This window comes from Lepus europaeus, chromosome 11 (genome assembly GCF_033115175.1).
Source record: "Lepus europaeus isolate LE1 chromosome 11, mLepTim1.pri, whole genome shotgun sequence".
NCBI classification, from domain to species: Eukaryota; Metazoa; Chordata; class Mammalia; order Lagomorpha; family Leporidae; genus Lepus; species Lepus europaeus.
Genome location: NC_084837.1, coordinates 115,249,199 through 115,270,011, shown reverse-complemented (window position 1 = coordinate 115,270,011; position 20,813 = coordinate 115,249,199). Strand labels below are relative to the sequence as shown.

Below are 20,813 nucleotides of genomic sequence, written 5' to 3'. Positions count from 1 at the left end.
CCGCACGTGACGCCGCCGGAGCGAGAGGAGCGCGCTTGCGCCGGCACGCCCCCTTTGTCTCCGCCCCGGGCGACCCCGCCCAAGCTTTTTTGCTTCCTCACCTTACGGCAGAGCTGGGAAACTGCGCCTTAGGTTCTGCCTTTACTGGAGAGGAATGTCGCAAAGCCGGCCAGGAAAACTCTGGGTTTGCGACCGTAGTGCTCGCTTTCCGGCCAACACTGAGGGCGCCTGAAGGCTGGTTGGGGTGGTGAGGCCCGAGGCAGGTAAGAAGCCGCCTCCCCGCGTGGGTCTGCCTGGGTTCGCCCCCGCAGTGGGTCGCCTGGCCGCCTGGCCGCCGGCGCAGACTCTGGCGTACCCGTGCCCCCTCCCCACTCTGGCGCCGGACTCAGCGCCGCCCCTCGCCCGCCCCCAGCGCCCGCCCCGGCCCCCCGAGTCCCCGCCCCGGACCTGCCTTCCCATTCATTCCTTGGACTCTGCTCCGAGCGGTCTTTTCACTCCGTGGGTTCCGGAAAGTCGGGGCCGCTTCCGCCTTGGGGGGCACGAGGGGGACCCCGCGGCGGCGGCACCGGGAAAGGCGAGGGGTGCCGGCCCTCGGTGACGTGGGTGGACGCGGGGAAGCCCCTCGGAGTCCGCGCCCCAGCACCCGCGGGTGCGGGTGTGGAGGAGGCCGGGCAGGTGCACACTCCGCGTCGCCCTCTCACGCAGCAGTCCAAAGCGTGAGAAAGGCGGCGCCAGAACGTCTCTGAGATGAGTCTGAGGCGTGAAAGGTCCCGGGTGCAGAGAGGCGGGCGATTCCGAGGGTCAGGGAGGCCAGCGGATAGGATCGGAGCGCTCGCGGCACGTGGGCGGCTTTCAAAATAAATAAACAAACAATGCCGCTGCCCTGCCCCGGGCCAGTTGAACGGACGCCGGCGTGTTCTCCAAGCTCCCTGGTTGACACCGATGCCTGGGAGCCGGCTCGGGGACACGGGGACACGGGGACAGGGGAGGGCGGAGGTCGTTGGTTGGGGCTGGAATGAGAAGCTGAGCCGAAGGCTGAGCCCTGTGCCCTCCCGGCTCCCTCCTTGGCAGCCTTGATGAGGTGCACGGGTGCCTGCTTCGGCTCTCCAGCAGAGAGCTCCGGGCGGTCAAGGCCAGACCTCGAGATGCCGGCAATGGGCACACACAGTGCCTCCCCGCTTCAGAATCTCTCTTCTCTTGGTTCCTCCGTCCCTGAAGACAGGAGGGAGATGTAACAAGGTTTCGAATACAGCCCTACGGGGATCTTTAAATGAGGAAGCATTTGGCAGGCAGAAATGAGCTGTAGAAGGTAAAAACCCAAAGGAGTGCTTAGCCGCTCTTAACTAGGGTTAGTCCAAAAACCTGCCTCTCTGCCTCCAGATTAGAGACAGTCGTGTTGTTGGCTTGGCTGTGGCTAGCACAGCCTGGAGTGGAGAGGTGGGGCAGAGATGGAGACGATAGCGTGGGTGGAACAGATCGGGAGGAGCCTTGGAGTCCATGCTGCAAGAATTTAGATTATGCCCTATAAGCAATTAATAAGTATAAATTACAAAGGTTCTTCACCTCGTTCAAACCATGGCCCTCTCGTAGTCTGGCCTAGGTACCCAATCTCAGAAAAATATCTCTCAATGTATAACATAAAAGACATAGAACTAGAGAGGAAACCAGTGTTTTTTTAAAGTTATTAAAATACTGGCCGGCGCCATGGCTTAACAGGCTAATCCTCCGCCTTGCGGCGCTGGCACACCGGGTTCTAGTCTCAGTTGGGGCTCCGGATTCTGTCCCGGTTGCCCCTCTTCCAGGCCAGCTCTCTGCTATGGCCCAAGAGTGCAGTGGAGGATGGCCCAAATGCTTGGGCCCTGCACCCGCATGGGAGACCAGGAGAAGCACCTGGCTCCTGGCTTCGGATCAGCGCGATGAGCTGGCCGCAGCGGCCATTGGAGGGTGCACCAACAGCAAAAAGGAAGACCTTTCTCTCTGTCTCTCTCTCTCACTATCCACTCTGCCTGTCAAAAAAAAAAAGTTATTAAAATACTAAAATGAAAGTATGATATAGTTATACATGGACTTCTTTATCCATTAAGTAACGCCTGGTAGCAGGTCTAATTACATAATAAAAAGTAATTACATAACAAAGTAAAACAGTATAAATTATGTTTTTGCGATACCTGTAGTAACTTTAATGGGATATGAAAGTATCAGATTTCTGTTGGTGACACAGACATAGGGACTGCCAATACTTTCATCATTTACTGCCTCTAGTAAATGAAGAAATCGCTAACTTTGCACAAGAGAAAAATCAAGACGCAGCTTTTTCCCCAGAGCAAGTTCATGGACCCTGAAACAGCCGCATTCAGGTCCACAGCCTGATGGTTTTAGGCAAGAGTGTGACAAACCAAATCTTTGGTTCAGAAAGATGACAGAGGCTGGCGCCACGGCTTAACAGGCTAATCCTCCACCTTGCGGCACCGGCACACCGGGTTCTAGTCCCGGTCGGGGCGCCGGATTCTATCCCGGTTGCCCCTCTTCCAGGCCAGCTCTCTGCTGAGGCCAGGGAGTGCAGTGGAGGATGGCCCAAGTGCTTGGGCCCTGCACCCCATGGGAGACCAGGATAAGCACCTGGCTCCTGGCTTCAGATCAGCGCGATGCGCCTGCCACAGCGGCCATTGGAGGGTGAACCAACGGAAAAAGGAAGACCTTTCTCTCTGTCTCTCTTTCTCACTGTCCACTCTGCCTGTCAAAAAAAAAAAAAAAAAAAAAAAAAAGATGACAGAGCAATTCCCTTCCATCTCCGGTTGTGGCTGGAAGAGAGCTGGCTTTTTTTTTCCCCTGCTGTTCTTTATGGCTGGAGCAGCAAGCAGTAAGAACCTGCTGTGCTTGAATAGCCAGGGCAGCGGGAGAAATGACCTGTGGTGTGTATGTGAGGGAGGGGAGGGTCTCGTTAGGGAAATGGAGTAACAGAGAAGTTTCCATTGATACAGATGTTGAGGTCCATGCATGCAAGACTTACGCAGATTATGAAAACTGCATGGATTTCTAATTTAACACTTCTAATAGATTTGAGAGACACAGAGAGACTTCCCATCCACTAGTTTACTCCCCTAAATGCCCACAACAGCCAAAGCCCGGCCAGGCCAAAATGTGGAGCCTGGAACTCAGTCAGGGTCTTCCACATCAATGGCACGGTCCCAGGAACGGGAGCCGTCGCCTGCTGCTTCCCAGGGTGTGTGTAACAGGAAGCTGATATCAGGAGGAGAGTGAACCCAGACACTCACACATCCCAAGAGGTGTCCTAACTGCTGGGCTCACCCACAACATAGTTGTGTTTTAATTCTGTTTTCCGTGAACTTTCCCAAAGTGCCCTCATGTGTAGGAGCAGCACTAAGAAATCAGGAAAAGGAGGTTTGGGCTGTTTTTGTGGGAGTCACTGGACAGCAAGCTGTTACTTGTCCTTCCATGGAACAATGGGAAGATGTTAAAAGTTTTGCAGCAGAGCATTGTGATTAGAGTTCTGGTTGGAAAACTAATATAGAATAATGAATGGCTACGAAGACAGGAATGAATATACTACAGCAATAAGTAAATAGGGGCCAGCGCTATGGCATAGTGGGTAAAGCCAGGAGCCAGGAGCTTCTTCCGGGGCTCTCATGCAGATGCAGGGGCCCAAGGACTTGGGCCATCTTCTACTGCTTTCCCAGGCCAAATCAGAGAGCTGGATCAGAAGAGGAGCAACCGGGACTTGAACCAGCGCCCAGATGGGATGCTGGCACTGCAGGCAGCGGCTTCACTCGCTACACCACAGCACCAGCCCCCTAAATAAATCTTTTTTTTAAAAAAGTAAACAAATTTCTCTTTAAAAAGAAATGAACATTGAAATATTCTCTAGTCTGCTGAATTACTTTTCTCTCTCCAACATACTGAGCAGTCTAAGGAAACGTAGATTGAAATAATTACACACCTTTCAACAAGGATATACATCTCAGGGTAGGAATCAATTAGCTTTTTATGTGGGCAAGAAGCTAACTCTTTTGTGTAATGATACTGTCAGTACATGGGTACTTCACAAAGTTTGTGAAATAATGGGATTAGATTAGCGATAGGTGTTTTGTGCAGTAGGTTAAGCTGCTGCTTGCAATGCCCACATCCCCCCTCCTGCTGCTGCATCCTGAGAAGCAGCATATGGTGGCTCCAGTGTCCACATGGGACTCCCCATGGAGTCTGGCTCCTGGCTTCGACCTGGCCCAGTCTTGTCCATTACAGGCATCTGGGGAGTAAACCAGCAAATGAAAGATCTCTTTCTCTCTTCATCACTCTGCCTTTCACATAGATGAAAAAATTTTATTAAGAAAAATAAATGGGGCCAGCACTGTGGTGCAGCGGGTTAAAAGCCCTGGCATGAAGTGCTGGCATCCCGTATGGGTGCCGGTTCTAGTCCCGGCTGCTCCTCTTCCAATCCAGCTCTCTCTATGGCCTGGGAAAGCAGTAGAAGATGGCCCAACTCCTTTTGCCCCTGCACCTACTTGGGAGACCCGGAAGGGGCTCCGGGCTCCGGCTCCTGGCCTCGGATCAGCACAGCTCAGGCCGTTGCGGCCATCTGGTGAGTGAACCAGCCGATGGAAGACCTTTCTCTCTATCTCTACCTCTCTATGTAACTCTGGCTTTCTTTTTTTTTTTTTTTTTTTTTTTTTTTTTTTTTTTTTTGACAGGCAGAGTGGACAGTGAGAGAGAGAGACAGAAAGGTCTTCCTTTTGCCTTGGTTCACCCTCCAATGGCCGCCGTAGCTGGCGCGCTGCAACCAGTGCACCGCGCTGATCTGAAGCCAGGAGCCAGGTGCTTCTTCTGGTCTCCCATGCGGGTGCAGGGCCCAAGCACTTGGGCCATCCTCCACTGCACTCCCGGGCCTCAGCAGAGAGCTGGCCTGGAAGAGGGGCAACCGGGACAGAATCCAGCGCCCCGACAGGGACTAGAACCCGGTGTGCCGGCGCCGCAAGGTGGAGGATTAGCCTAGTGAGCTGCGGCGCCGGCAACTCTGGCTTTCAAATAAATAAAATAAATCTTTAAAAAAAAAAAAAAAAAAACAGACATTTATTTTAAAGGTAGGACAACAGAAAGAGACAGAGATTGCACATTCGCTGGTTCACTCACCAAACAGCCTCAACAGCCAGGGCTGGTCCAGGCCAAAAGTAGGAGCCAGACATTCCATCCTCATCTCCCCATGGGTGGCAGAGACCCAAGTATTTGAGCCACCTTCTGCTGCTCTTCCAGTCACATTAGCAGGAAGCTGGATCAGAAGCAGAGCAGCCGGGACCCAAGCCGGCAGTCCTATATGGGATGTCTCCATTGCAAACAGTGGCTTAACCTGCTGCACCACAGCACTGGCACCAATAAACATTTTTTTTTAAAGTTTATTTTGCTACAAAATAAAAACTTGGCATCCACACATAGTTTTTTCATAATATACATTTTCTATCATAAACTAAAGACTCCCCATACTTCTGATGAAGCATTGGCTTTATCCCATTTATGGTTTCACAGATGTTGTTAAGGCCTTCTTTGCCAATCCCTTAAAACTGTTGAGTGAGTAAAATTCATCATCAAACAAAAGGCAAGGTCCAAGTGAGCCACCTCCAATACTGATCAATAGCAGACTATATAAAAATGTACTGTTCTAATCAAAGCTAGACTCCAGATTATGTGCTTTTTACACAGACTATTGAAAAATTTAATTTGGGGTTTATATTACTAATCCAAATGAATATACACAGTTACTGGACATCCAGAACCAATTCTCCCCTCGCTACCTTCCTCACCAAGACTGTCCTGTGTGGCTTTCTGTCCGTCAGACAGCTAGCGTAGTTCGATGCAGACAGAAAACTCAGGTTTATCAGAGCTCCAGCTCCACTGTGTGTCCCTTTCTACAGGCAAGGGGGAGCAGGAGGATCTGAAAACAAGGAGCTGCAGAGCTTTTATTACTGAGAGGAAATCTCTAAAAGTTCCTTTCTCTGGCTTCCAAATCAGTGGCTCCCTCTTGCACAATTATTTTTTTTAAGAAGCTCTAGGTCATAGTACTGACACCAAAGAAATTTGTCTCAGTTATATCTGTTTTCTAGTGTTTTTATTTTTCTCATCCATTTGAAAGGCAGAGCGATAGACAGAGATCTTCCATCTGCTGCTTTGCTCCCCAAATGTCTGCAACGGCAGGGGCTGGGCCAGGCCACAGCCAGGAGCCTGGAATTCCCTCTGGGTCTCCCATGTGGGTAACAGGGACCCAACCACTGCACCATCACCTGCTGCCTCCTGAGCTATGTCTGCAGGAAGCTGAGTTGGAGGCAGAGCAGCGAGGACTCTGTGCAGGCATCCTAAGCAGTGGCTTCACATGCTGCACCGCAGCACTCTCTCTGCAGTGACTATTTTGAGCATCTGTGTGATAGGTTTAAGAACCCTGGGCCTGCCTTCTCTGTTGCCTGATGAACAAAAGCTCTCTCAGTGATGTGATCAGTTAAATCCCTTTGGACAAGAGCTTAAGGATTTCCAACCTTAGTTGGCTCTGATTTCTCAGTGCTATTGTTACAGCAATCTGGCACTTCACATTAGCAACTGAAATTGTTGCTTGAAATGTTCATCCTTCTTTAAGATTATGTAATTCAAATTTGATCAGATAACTCAAAAGTATTCCTTTTTGTTCCTGAGATTGATTTATTTATATAGCAGAGCAACAGGGAGAGGGAAAGAGAAACAGAAAGATATCTTTTGTCCACTGGTTCACTTTGCATATGGCTGCCAAAGCCGGAAGCCAGGCACTGCATCCTAGGCTGCCGCTGGGTGCTAGGTGCCGAGTACTTGGGCCGTGCTCCGCTGCCTTCCCAGTGTATTAGAAGGAAGCCTGATCAGAAGCTGAGTAGCCAGGCTCATTGCAATATGGAATTGCAGGTGTCCCAAGCGACAGCTTTACCCACTGCACCACAAAGCCAGTCCCAAAACAGTACTCTTGTGAATTTACATTTAAAGGCACATAGCTGGGGTGGGTGTTGTGGGAGTGGTGCAGCAGGTTAAACCACTGCTTACGATGCCCACATCCCATGTCACAGTGTCCTGTTTGAATCCTGGGTGCTGTGCTTCTGAACCGGCTCCGTGCTAATTCACGTGAGAAACAGGATGGTGGCCCAAGTACTTGAGTTCCTGCCGCCCATGTGGGAGACCTGGATGGAGTTCCTGACTCCTGGCTTTAGTCTGATGTGGCCCTGGCTGTTATTAGCATTTGGGGAGTGAACCAGTGGATGGAAGGTCTCTCACTCTACCTTCCAAATAAATAAATAAATATTAGAAGACAAATTGCCAAGGCAGAAAGCTGTATGTCCCACAGACCCTGTTTTCCTGTCATCAAATTAAGTAAAGCATAAACTTACTCATTTATGAGATACTTTTTTACCTCTTCCTGTGTACCAGGCACAATTTTGAAACCTATTAGTTAACTATTTGTGATGACAGTTTATCTCTCAACCATCTTCTAGGCTTTGAAATCGACAGAGCAAGTAAGATTAAAAGATGGTGGCTTTTTCAGATCACTTCAAACAGTGTGGTTGCGTGTAACCATCATGGACTACCAAACAGAGTGAAATTGATCTCATCAGGTGGGTTATGTCTATAGCTTGACCATACTTTGTTACTGTATGTACTAAAATAAAATTCTGCCCACCCCCTTATGAAATATCATCTCAGTGAGACCTTACTAATTCGAATGGCCTCCCTCCACACAGCCCTTAGTTCTAATCATTTCAAAGTTTCCAACTGTATAAAGTCCTTTCTCATAAAATGAAAGACATTTCCAGCAAAAAAAAAAAAAAAAAAAAATCAGTATAGGAAAAACGTGCTATATGCCAATTTTATAAGCAAACAACTGATGCCATTGTACAAAGAAGCCTTGAAGAAAAATTGGTAGAGTGGTAATGAAAATTCTCTTCATGGCCAATGGCGTCCTAGCCACTGACAGCCCAGCCCACTGGCAGAGCAGTGGTGGAGACCCTTGGTGTTCCAGGAAACCCTGAGGGCCACCTGGGCCACCTCCCTGCCCCGAGCAGGACCAAGTGGGATCTGTGGCGGTCAAAGTACCAGGCACATCACACCACTCTGTCCACTTTGAGAGCTGAATTCCTCTATTTGTAAAATACTGATATCAGAGGAAGGCTCTTTAAACTTGTAAACTGTAAAATTAAGAACATTTCCTATGTTTAGAACAATTTTGTGTTTTTAGGAGTTTTTGTAAAATATTTCACTTCTATAATTTGCTCCACAAAAACAAGCATTTATTAATATATACTTTACCATCTGCACAAAAATTAATACAGTTCATCAGGCAAACTGTACAAGGGTAAGATCTAATCTCTGCCCAAAACAGTTCTCTAAGTCCTGATGACAATTTTTATATTATTCACAGTTTACACATTACACACATTTCCAGTAGTTTATTCCTAGCATTAAAAGGAAACACTTAATTGGGGGAAATTGAAACTGAGAACACAGCCTTGGACTTCCTTCCTGAAAGCACTCCTGCTTCTGCTGCTGTGAAACGGAGGTTGGGCTTGGATGTGAGCCCTGAGAAAGGCAGGTGGACTCACCCCAGGAGCTGGGCTCCATACTCTAGTTTTACTGGACACTAAATTATATTTAATTCTTCATGTTTGGTGGTTTATGAAAAAGAGATTAGACCTACTCTGTTATTCCTAGAGGGCAGAAGTAAGATATGTAAGCTAAAGACATATATTTTAAGTCAGATAAAAGTGAGAGGTGCTACCTCTTCTTTTTCCCAACATGGAAACATTTTTACTGGCTGTGTGTTCATTATAAAAAGAAAGGGCAGGGAGGCAACACTGTGGTGTAGTAGTTAAGCCTCCACCTCAATAGACTTCGGATTGGTGCAGCTCTAGCCGTTGCAGCCATCTGGGGAGTGAACCAGCCAATGGAAGACCTTTCTCTCTGTCTCTCCCTCTCTCTGTAATTCTGTCTTTCAAATAAATAAAATAAATCTTACAAAAATTTAGATTGGGCTGTTGAGTTGTGAGGTTTTTTTGTTTTGTTTTTTGTTTGTTTTTTTAGGATTTACGTATTTATTTGAATGGCAGAGTTACAGAGAGGCAGAGGCAGAACAAGGTCTTCCATCCTCTGGTTCACTCTCCAAATGGTCGCTACAGCCAAAGCTGGGCCAATCCAAAACCAGGAGCCAGGAGCTTCTTCCAGGTCTCCCATGCAGGTGCAGGGGCCCAATGGCTTGGGCCATCCTCCACTGCCTTCACGTTGCTTTCAGAAGTGGAGCAGCCGGGGTTCAAACCGGCACCCATAAGGGATGCCAGTGCCACAGGCCAGGGTTTTAACCCACTGTGCCACAGCACCAACCCCAACAAAACATTATTAATCCTATTTATTAAAAATGTTGTTGCATATCATTGATTATTTTGGAGTCTGTTTTTATCATATACAAATTTTTACATAACTGTCCTTTTCACAGTATATCATAAACATTTTCTGTGTCAGTAAGTTTACATTTATACCTTTACATTTAATGACTGAGTGTCATTCCATTGTTTGAAAACTCTGTTATTTAAATTTACTAGTTTTTTTTGTTGTTGTTGTTGTTGTTTTTTTAATAACTCCAGGGTGTTACCAGTTTTTCTGTAACAGGTATTGCTGTGGTGAGCATCCTTGTTAAGTTTTTGCACACATCTTTAGTGTTTCCCTTAAGATAAGTTTCTGGAAGTGTAACCCCTAAATATGTACATCTCTTTTTTTTATGATTTATTAGAGAGGCAGAGTTACAGACAGAGGGAGAGACAGAGAGAGAGGTCTTCCATGCTGATTCACTCTCCAGATGGCTGCAGTGGCAGAGCTGAGCCCATCCAAAGCCAGGGCCAGGAGCTTCTTCCAGGTCTCCCACACGGGTGCAGGAGCCCAAGCACTTGAGCCATCCCTTGCTTTCCCAGGCTCATTAGCAGAGGTAGCTGGATGGGCAGTAGAGCAGTCAGGACTCAAACCAGTGCACATATGGGCTGCCCATGTCACAGGCAGCAGCTTAACCCGTTGGGCTACAACAGTAGCAGTTAAACTTAAGCTTTAATTAAAACTAAATTCTCAATTCCTCTAGCATATTGCAAGTACTACACAGCCACGTGTGCCTGAGGCCACTGTACTGACCATGGCAGGGCACGAGCATTTCCATCATTAGAGAAAGCCCCACTGGACAGGGCTGGTAGGAACATAGTGTTCAGTGGACCACACCGAAAATACTGGAGTAATCCATAGCTTCTCATCTTCATTTGTCATGGCGCCATCACCAGATTTAAATTGTAATAGTGCAGGAACTTGTTTGTACTGTTCTGCTGATTGATCTGTCCCTCAGCTCCTATACCACGCAGCGAGCTGTGAGTCAAGCCTTCTCCCTGGGAAGAGGTATGAAGAATTCTTGCGTGGAGTAGGCGGTTCCACTGGATGGGACAGTGAAAGCCCTGATGCTGCGGAGACTCTTGTGTTAAGGTTTCTCTGCAGAACTTGATTTATGTGGAGATCCACACTCCTTTCTTCTGCAGTTGTTTCCTGAGTACCTGCCTGACAAGCCCTGCTTTAGGCCGTGTGGTCAGAATGGCAAACAAGTCAGTCAAGGTCCTTCGTTCTCTTGTTTTCACGGAGCTTACATTTTTGCAAGGGAGACAGGGCAGAGGGCAGAGGGAGAAAGTTAACCAGCAAGCACATAAATAAAATTATCAGTCATGAGTGCTATGCAAAAAGCTGAAACTAGAGCAATACGAAGTGACTAGTGGCCTATATTTTGGCCAGTAAAAGGGGACTTGTGCAGAGAAGTGGCGTTTCAACAGACCTCCCCAGGGAAGATCCAGGCAGAGCCAGTCACCAGCCATCAGGAGGAAGAGCATGGCACTGAGACCATGAAAGGAGAGTCTGCAGGGCTGGCGCTGTGGCACAGCGGGTTAAAGCCCAGGCCTGCAGCACCGGCGTCCCATGGGGAGGCAGGTTTGAGTCCCGGCTGCTCCACTTGCAATCTAGCTCTCTGCTAGTGTGCCTGAGAAGGCAGAAGAGGGTGGCCCAAGTGCTTGGACCCCTGCACCCACATAACTTAAATATTTTAATCAATAACAATGTATTTTACTTGTTAAAATAAAGTCCCAGTCATTGCAGCCATGTGGGGAATAACCAGCAGATGGAAAACCTCTCTCTTTCTCTGTTTCTACCTCTCTCTCTAACTCTGCCTTTCAAATAAATAAAAATAAATCTTAAAAAAAAAGAAAAGTGTGGCTGGGATGTGGTGGACAAAGGGAAAGTAAAAGAGAGAAATGGGACTGCAGAAGGAGCTGGAGCCATGTTAGGGTGTTGTACCTGCAGGAGGATTGCCCCCCCCCCCCCGCATGGTAGGGCGTTGTACCTGCAGGAGGATTGGCCCCCGCCCCCCGCATGGTAGGGCGTTGTACCTGCAGGAGGATTGCCCCCCCCCGCATGGTAGGGCGTTGTACCTGCAGGAGGATTGGCCCCCGCCCCCCGCATGGTAGGGCGTTGTACCTGCAGCAGGATTGCCCGCCCCCCCCGCATGGTAGGGCGTTGTACCTGCAGGAGGATTGCCCCCCGCCCCCCCCCCCGCATGGTAGGGTGATGTACCTGCAGGAGGATTGCCCCCCCCCCGCATGGTAGGGCGTTGTACCTGCAGGAGGATTGCCCCCCGCCCCCCCCCCCCGCATGGTAGGGCGTTGTACCTGCAGGAGGATTTCCCGCCCCCCCCCCGCATGGTGGGGTGATGTACCTGCAGGAGGATTGCCCCCCGCCCCCCCCCCCCCCGCATGGTAGGGCGTTGTACCTGCAGGAGGATTGCCCCCCGCCCCCCCCCCGCATGATAGGGCGTTGTACCTGCAGGAGGATTTCCCGCCCCCCCCCCCGCATGGTAGGGTGATGTACCTGCAGGAGGATTGCCCCCCGCCCCCCCCCCCCGCATGGTAGGGCGTTGTACCTGCAGGAGGATTGCCCCCCGCCCCCCCCCCGCATGATAGGGCGTTGTACCTGCAGGAGGATTTCCCGCCCCCCCCCCCCCGCATGGTAGGGTGATGTACCTGCAGGAGGATTGCCCCCCGCCCCCCCCCCCCGCATGGTAGGGCGTTGTACCTGCAGGAGGATTTCCCGCCCCCCCCCCGCATGGTAGGGTGATGTACCTGCAGGAGGATTGCCCCCCGCCCCCCCCCCCCCGCATGGTAGGGCGTTGTACCTGCAGGAGGATTGCCCCCCGCCCCCCCCCCCGCATGGTAGGGCGTTGTACCTGCAGGAGGATTGCCCGTCCCCCCCGCATGGTAGGGCGTTGTACCTGCAGGAGGATTGCCCGCCCCCCCCCCCGCATGGTAGGGCGTTGTACCTGCAGCAGGATTGCCCCCCCCCGCATGGTAGGGCGTTGTACCTGCAGCAGGATTGCCCCCCCCCTGCATGGTAGGGCGTTGTACCTGCAGGAGGATTTCCCGCCCCCCCCCGCATGGTAGGGTGATGTACCTGCAGGAGGATTGCCCCCCGCCCCCCCCCCGCATGGTAGGGCGTTGTACCTGCAGGAGGATTGCCCGCCCCCCCCCCCCCGCATGGTAGGGCGTTGTACCTGCAGCAGGATTGCCCCCCCCCTGCATGGTAGGGCGTTGTACCTGCAGCAGGATTGCCCCCCGCCCCCTGCATGATAGGGCGTTGTACCTGCAGCAGGATTGCCCCCCGCCCCCTGCATGGTAGGGTGTTGTACCTGCAGCAGGATTGCCCCCCGCCCCCTGCATGGTAGGGCGTTGTACCTGCAGCAGGATTGCCCCCCGCCCCCTGCATGGTAGGGTGTTGTACCTGCAGCAGGATTGCCCCCCGCCCCCTGCATGGTAGGGCGTTGTACCTGCAGCAGGATTGCCCGCCCCCCCCCCCCCGCATGGTAGGGCGTTGTACCTGCAGGAGGATTGCCCGCACCCCGCATGGTAGGGCGTTGTACCTGCAGGAGGATTGCCCCCCCCCCCCGCATGGTAGGGCGTTGTACCTGCAGGAGGATTGCCCGCCCCCCCCCCCGCATGGTAGGGCGTTGTACCTGCAGGAGGATTGCCCGCCCCCCGCATGGTAGGGCATTGTACCTGCAGGAGGATTGCCCCCCCCCCGCATGGTAGGGTGTTGTACCTGCAGCAGGATTGCCCCCCGCCCCCTGCATGGTAGGGCGTTGTACCTGCAGCAGGATTGCCCGCCCCCCCCCCCCCGCATGGTAGGGCGTTGTACCTGCAGGAGGATTGCCCCCCCCCCCCGCCCCCGCATGGTAGGGTGTTGTACCTGCAGCAGGATTGCCCCCCGCCCCCTGCATGGTAGGGCGTTGTACCTGCAGCAGGATTGCCCCCCCCCCCCGCATGGTAGGGCATTGTACCTGCAGGAGGATTGCCCCCCCCCCGCATGGTAGGGTGATGTACCTACAGGAGGATTGCCCCCCGCCGCATGGTAGGGTGTTGTACCTGCAGCAGGATTGCCCCCCGCCCCCTGCATGGTAGGGCGTTGTACCTGCAGCAGGATTGCCCCCCCCCCCCGCATGGTAGGGCATTGTACCTGCAGAAGGATTGCCCCCCCCCCGCATGGTAGGGTGATGTACCTGCAGGAGGATTGCCCCCCCCCCCGCATGGTAGGGTGTTGTACCTGCAGCAGGATTGCCCCCCGCCCCCTGCATGGTAGGGTGTTGTACCTGCAGCAGGTTTGCCCCCCGCCCCCTGCATGGTAGGGCGTTGTACCTGCAGCAGGATTGCCCGCCCCCCCCCCCCCGCATGGTAGGGCGTTGTACCTGCAGGAGGATTGCCCCCCCCCCCGCATGGTAGGGTGTTGTACCTGCAGCAGGATTGCCCCCCCCCCCGCATGGTAGGGCGTTGTACCTGCAGGAGGATTGACCCCCGCCCCCCGCATGGTAGGGCGTTGTACCTGCAGCAGGATCGCTCTTCGCACCCCATATGGTAGCTGCTAGAGGGTTTTAAGCAGGAGACAGGCATGACCTCACAGAGCTTTAACCCTGATTCTTGTGGCTGAGTGGAGAATACAGTGCAGGAGTCAGCAGTGGATGTGAGGAGGCTTGTTAGCCAGAGGAAGCAGACATTGATTGGACTGAGGGCGGAGTGGTGAGGGGGAGAAGCGCTGGACGTACCCAGAACACTGTGGCTGTGCAATCAGGAGGGCTTGTTATCCACTGGCTGTGAGACAGGAGAGAAAAGAAACAGAAACCCCTGGTGTGATGTGTCTGCACAAGCACTCGGTTCACTTTCCAATCTGACACGGCAGGCAGAACTGTCACAAAGAAGCACCCATGTATCCAAGTCAATAGATTTGCTCTAGTAAATGTCTTCTTCTGTACACTTTTAATCTACTAAAGCACACGTGTGTGCTCATGCCTTCTTTAGCTATTTGGGAGCCAGGTTCCTCAGACTTAGGGGGTCCGTGAGAGGCTGTGGATGGTGATTGGACCACGGGCCAAAGTATCTGAACCAGCAGAGTGGGTAGATCTGAGAAAACTGCCTTGTCAGTGGGAAAGATCTGTGGGGATCTCAGCTTCATTTTTTAGATTCATGCTTATTTTGGATTTTGTGCTGCAGCATGTCCATGTTTAGGTTAATAAGTAAAATACTTCGTTACTGATTAAAATGTTTAAGTCAGAAGACAGCGTTCCCAGCAGCTGGTGAAGGGGCAGCTCTAGAGAGAAGCACTGTGACTGGGGCCTGTTCTGTGAGTCTGTGCTGGGACTCCTGCTGGCTCAGGGCTGCAGGACTGTGAGAGTTCGTGGTTTCTCACAACTTACAGCAGCCCAAGGGCCCAAGAAGGGAGCCACACTCAGAAACTACTAACTTTTACCACTTTCACTTATAATGGCTGCACTTTGTAATTTTCTAAAGATAAAATTGAGGAACCAGCGTTGTAGCTTAGCAGGTAAAGCCACCACCTGCAGCCCAGCATCCCTTTTGGGCACCAGTTCAAGTCCTGGCTGCTCCACTTCCAATCCAGCTCCCTACTAACGCGCCTGACAAAGCAGTAGAAGATGTCCCAAGTGGTGGGCCCCTGCACCCATGTGAGAGACCCAGATGAAGCTCCTGGCTTCAGCCTGGCTCAGCCCCAGCCATTGCAGCCATTTGGGGAGTGAACCAGCAGATGGAAGATCTCTCTCTCCATCTCTCCCTCTATCTCCATAACGCTGCCATTCAAATAAATAAATCTGTTTTTTAACTTGACAGAGTTAGACAGTGAGAGAGAGAGAGAGAGAGAAGTCTCCCCTCCATTGGTTCACTCCCCAAATGGCCACCACAGCCAGCACTGCATGGATCCAAAGCCAGGAGCCAGGTGCCTTCTCCTGGTCTCCCATGCGGGTGCAGGGCCCAAGCACTTGGGCTATCCTCCACTGCCCTCCTGGGCCACAGCAGAGAGCTAGACTGGAAGAGGAGCAACCGGGACTAGAACCCGGCACCCATATGGGTGTGTCTGCATGTACACCTCACTCACACTCCCAGGCTGCCGTCACTGGGCTGCTGTGGGCCTGTTTGCCGGCAGGCTTGACCCCGTGGATCACTGTAAGAAACAAGTCTCAGAGTGCATCTGTCCTTGGGAGACGGCGGACACCTGCCCTGACCAGACACCCTGGAGAAAAAACTGGTCTCAAAGAATGCTCTTCCCTCTCTAGCACTTGCTTGCTTTCACCTGGTGGACGTTGTGAATGTTTAACTTATCACCCTCTGGTTAGCTGCCAAAAAGCTTAGAGCCAGATTTGTGGCTCACCCATGACAAATGTGCGCTATGCCTCGTTAACCTCAGTCCTGGCTCCGGCTGATGTCGCCGCTCTAGTTATTCTTGCCTAAGGAAATGTTAGCTCATGCCATCGTTCACCTATTTGTTTCCCATAAGCAAGCAGTCTTAGGTTGTTTCCACAGTAGTTCAGATTGTGATTAGTGCGTCCATACAATCATCTTGGACGCCTCTTAGTTACTTCACTGACGTGACCTTTTTTCCTTAAGGTAGATACAAAGACGATATAGATGAAAACAGGTTATTCAGAGTTTTGATGACATGAAAAGGGTTATGTCACAAAGTTTTATTGTCTTTTTTATGATTTCTTTTTTTTTTTTTTTTAATTTATTTGAAAGGCAGGTCCACAGAGAGAGAGGTCTTAACATCCGTTGGTTCACTCCCTAAATGGCCACAATGGTCAGAGCTGGGCAATCCAAAGCCAGAAGCCAGGAGTCTCCTCCGGGTACCCTACGTGGGTGCAGAGACCAGACCACTTGGGCCGTCCTCCACTGTCCACCACCCCCCTCCAGGCCATCAGCAGAGATCTGGACCAGAAGAGGAGCAGCCAGGACAGGAACTGGTGACCACATAGGATGTCAGTGCCGCAGGCGGAGACCCAGCCCACTATGCCACAGCACCAGCCCCTATTTCATTTGTTTCAAAAGCAGAGTTAGGACAGATCTTCTATCTGCTGTTTCACTCCCCAAATGGCCACAATAGCTGGGGCTGGCCGGCGCCGCGGCTCACTAGGCTGATCCTCCGCCTTGCGGCACCGGCACACCGGGTTCTAGTCCCGGTCGGGGCGCCGGATTCTGTCCCGGTTGCCCCTCTTCCAGGCCAGCTCTCTGCTGTGGCCAGGGAGTGCAGTGGAGGATGGCCCAAGTCCTTGGGCCCTGCACCCCATGGGAGACCAGGAGAAGCACCTGGCTCCTGCCATCGGATCAGCGCGGTGCGCCAGCCGCAGCGCGCCAGCCGCAGCGGCCATTGGAGGGTGAACCAACGGCAAAAGGAAGACCTTTCTCTCTGTCTCTCTCTCTCTCACTGTCCACTCTGCCTGTCAAAAAAAAAAAAAAAAAAACTAATTTAAATTAAAAAAAAGAAACTAGGGATAGACCCAGATCTCTTGATTCTTATGCCATACTGCCTTTAAAAAGTCCAAAATAATTTCCAGCATGCATTATAAACATTACAGAGTCTTCATCGTACCCTTTAACGTTGAGGATGAGAAATGAGCAGACGTGTTGTGTCACTGTGCATGTGAGTGGGCAGACTCAGGAAGGAATTTCATCTGTATCACTCCCAAGATTTTCTATTCTTGAAATCACAGTTCCTTTTAACTATGATTCTCATCACTGTCATTTTCCATTATGTAAGGAGGAAGTCATGTTTTATCTTATCTCTTAAAAATTAATGTTGAAATGGAAACTATTTCCCTCGATAATTAGTAACTTTTTCTCCAGACTCTGAATTCATATTTGGTATAAAAACAATTTCCTATTATTATTCATTAAGGAACCAAATATATGGTCAATGCTAAGGTGTTTGGTAAAACATCAGCTATAATTTATACCAATCAGTCTAGCTGTTAAGACATCTGTGTCCCATATTGGAGTCCCTGGGCTTTGATCTGGGCTGCAGCAGACCCTGGGAGCCGTATTGGCTCAAGTAACTGGGTCCCTCCCACCCACACGGGGGAATCTGCATTGAGTTCTCCGCTCAGGTCTTCAGCCCAGTCCAGCCCCAGCCACTGTGGGCATTCGAGTAGTAAAGCAGCAACTGGGAGCTCGTTCTCTCTCTCTCACTCTCTTTCTCTGTCTCTCCACCTCTCAAATGAATAAGTTCAAAAAACTTTAAAGAGGAAATTAAAAATTCATGCTGACTGTCTACATGGAAAATTTCCAAAATTTTTCTAATTGTTTGCCTACAACACATCAGCTAAAGTCTCTTGAGTGTTTACACTTAGCCAGGCATTGTTGCCAAACTATTTCTAATTGCATTTCATCTTGACCACAGCCCTAGAGAGCAGTGTCACAGCCCGAGTCTCAGCAAGGTGCCACATTGAGCCATAAATAACATCTGCCTCTCCTTCAGCTGCTGAGGCCGGGGCAGGATGGACCCCGTAGTGCTGAGCTACATGGACAGCCTGCTGCGGCAGTCAGACGTCTCACTGCTGGACCCCCCAAGCTGGCTCAACGACCATGTTATTGGATTCGCCTTCGAGTACTTTGCCAACTGTCAGTTCCGTGACTGCTCCGACCACGTCTCCTTCATCAGCCCTGAAGTCACCCAGTTCATCAAGTGCACCAGCGACCCAGCCGAGGTCGCCTTGTTCCTGGAACCCCTGGGCCTCCCCAACAAAAGGGTTGTGTTCTTAGCCATCAACGATAACTCCAGCCGGGCAGCGGGGGGAACCCACTGGAGCTTGTTGGTTTATCTCCAAGATAAAAATAGCTTTCTGCATTATGATTCCCACAGCGGGAGCAACTCCGTCCACGCGAAGCAGGTGGCGGAGAGACTGCAGGCTTTCTTGGGCAGACACGGAGACAGCCCGGCCTTTGTGGAGGAGAAAGCCCCCGCCCAGCAGAACAGCTACGACTGTGGGATGTATGTGATATGTAATGCTGAGGCCTTGTGCCACGGCTTCTTTGGCCAGCAGCCAGAGCCTCTGCTGCAGCTGCTCACCCCCACATACATCACAAAGAAGAGGGCGGAATGGAAAGAGCTCATCGCCAGACTTGCTAAAAATTAGCTCCTGACGAGTATCTGTGACAGCGGAGCCTCCTCCTCCTGCCTCCCCCGTGTGTCGGACGGCTGCAGTCTTCATGCCTGAGGGAGGAGGCCCAGCGGGGGCACTGTGACCTCTTCCTGCCGGAGAGTGGGCATCCTCTGCTTATCTGATGGAGGTTTTACTTAAACCTGACTTGAGAGCAGTATGTGCTGTGAGTTATGCACCAGAACCTTAACACCAGCTTATCTTAGCATTTATTACACACAAAGTGCAAGGAAAACTTTTCTTACTGGTATAAAATTAATCCCTGTGGTCTCCCTTACCTACATGGGCTTATTCCAAAAAAAAGGCAGTGATCTGTAAAACAAATCAGGAATACATGAAGTCTGGAGGAATGAGAGAAGAAAGCCATTTGGAAGAGCCAAAAATCTATTGCACCACAGCCTGTGTAATTTACAAACTCCACTGGCCAGAAGCAGATCACAGCCTGACCTCTGACCTCACCCCAGACCAAATATTACAAGAGTCAGTGATCGGGTCTGTGATCTCTTCCATTCACCGTGCAAAGGCTTTCCCTTTGCAAATATTTGATAAAAACGGTGTTGGCCCATCTCCCTCCGTCTGGTTCCTGGAATGCTTTAAGGACACACGGGAGATCTTGAATAACTGCATACAATGAATGGCTGTGGTGGCCTCTCAGTGTGCTCAGCGGCCTGGCCGACCGGCTCCCCTCGTTGCTGGCCCCGGCCTTGGCTATGGGCCACGCACGCTCCCTCCTTACGTCGCGTCCTCTGGTTCTAAAATTCATAGCTGGTAACGTCCCAGGTGTGCCTGTCGTTCCAAACACTCTGCCTGCTGGCAGTCACAGTTTTCCTCTCAATCCTTAACCTGGCACAGTTGTTCGCGGTTCGGTCACGGTGGTTTCAGGACTATTAGTGCATCTGAAACTCGGACATGATTTGTTTTTGAAATACAAAAGAAGAAAAGGGACCTTTCTCAACCCTTTCACTTAATTCAGAATGCAGAGTGTGATTTTTAAACTGGAATCCTGAGTAAAAACACCGCCCCCTCTCTGCTGCACAGATGTGGTTTTGTAGTTAGTTCAGATCATTCACAATCACATGACAAATTGGGCATACACATCAATTCTGTTCCCAATGAGGATTACAGTACGTAGGAGACTTGAAAACCAAAGATTAGCTTCAGCCGGGAAACTTGCTCCAGCTACCTCCCCATCTCAGCTGTCCCCAGCCCCCCAGCCCAGAGTAACCTCACCACCCCATGAGGCCAAGGCCGTAACTCAGTTCCTTTTAGCCACGAAGGGGAACACAGAACTGGTAAGTACAGGTTCCGTAGCAGGCCTGAGTGAACCGGAATTGAAACTGGAAGTCAAAGAGAAAGCTCCAGAAGTTTCCATTTCAACCCACTGTCTTGGGAAAAAGGGAACCCAGGAGCAGGTGTTTGCCTTAGCTCTTAAGATTCCTGCATACCAGGCTGGGCATTTGTGCTGCCTGGCAGTAAAACCACGGCTTACAACACAGACATCACATATCACAGTGGCAGTTCAAGTCTGCCTGTTCTAGCGCTCTGCTAATGTGCCTGGGGGGCAGCAGATGATGGTGGCCTAAGTGCTTGGGCCACTGACACCCACATGGGAGACCGGAATGGAGTTCCTGGCTCCTGGCTTCAGGTTGGCCTGGCCCTAACTGTTGTGGCCATTCGGAGAGTGAGCCAGCAGATGGAGGATTCTCTCTCTCTCTCTCTCTCTCTCTGCCTTTCAAATAAATGAAAACAAATAAATGCCTTTTCTAAGTAACAGAATTTAAGGTTGGTTTGTCTGTTAGTATTTCACCAGATACTGTAATAGCGCGGGGAGTGGTGCACCTGCTTATACAGCATTGTCACATGATACAAAATAGGAAGATCTTTCTGCTGGCATTGTGTTCCCTCCTCTCTCAGAGGCAAAAGCATACAGGAAACCAGGTTCAGCTTCAAAGTCTAGCTAGTGCAAGTGCTCAAAAGCAGATCACGCAGCACTGCTTCCAGATGTGCCCTGTAGGTGCACGCCAACTCGTCCCACCTGTGTGTGATTTCAGGAAGGTCGCCTGTTAACCCCCACTGTAGATGGTGGCGAAAGGACAGATACCAGTGGGTTTTCTATGTATGCGTCAGTTTCCGCCCTTGGCGAGTCTCTGTGGGCATTCACAAGCCCTGGTCCTAACTAGAGCAGAAAACTGTAACGGTTACGAGAGCGTTATCTTCCTGATAGAAGCCTTATGATTTTGCCTGC

The 20,813-nt window shown here is 51.1% G+C and overlaps 2 protein-coding genes across 6 annotated transcripts in view; one reads left to right on the top strand and one right to left on the bottom strand.

The window, feature by feature from the left end:
- The window catches only part of MYO9A (myosin IXA), a 278,674-nt gene extending 278,485 nt beyond the window's left edge, over window positions 1–189 (bottom strand). Inside the window, exon 1 of the mRNA XM_062206520.1 lies at window positions 102–189. The gene's annotated coding sequence lies outside the window, so the exon portion shown is untranslated. The remainder of the gene's footprint in view (window positions 1–101) is intronic.
- Window positions 175–20,484, top strand: SENP8 (SUMO peptidase family member, NEDD8 specific). Of its 5 annotated transcripts, XM_062206533.1 has the most exons (4): window positions 175–263; window positions 7,512–7,631; window positions 16,152–16,390; window positions 17,887–20,484. In XM_062206533.1, the coding sequence occupies exon 4, from the start codon at window positions 17,906–17,908 to the stop codon at window positions 18,542–18,544; it is 639 nt and encodes a 212-aa protein (XP_062062517.1). In that variant the 5' UTR covers window positions 175–263; window positions 7,512–7,631; window positions 16,152–16,390; window positions 17,887–17,905; the 3' UTR covers window positions 18,545–20,484. The 5 variants fall into 5 exon arrangements, with proteins under 5 accessions (XP_062062517.1, XP_062062513.1, XP_062062514.1 ...); XM_062206529.1 differs by lacking the exon at window positions 16,152–16,390; XM_062206530.1 differs by lacking the exon at window positions 16,152–16,390 and having other exon boundaries at window positions 17,809–20,484.
- Window positions 20,485–20,813: the final 329 nt, after the last annotated feature.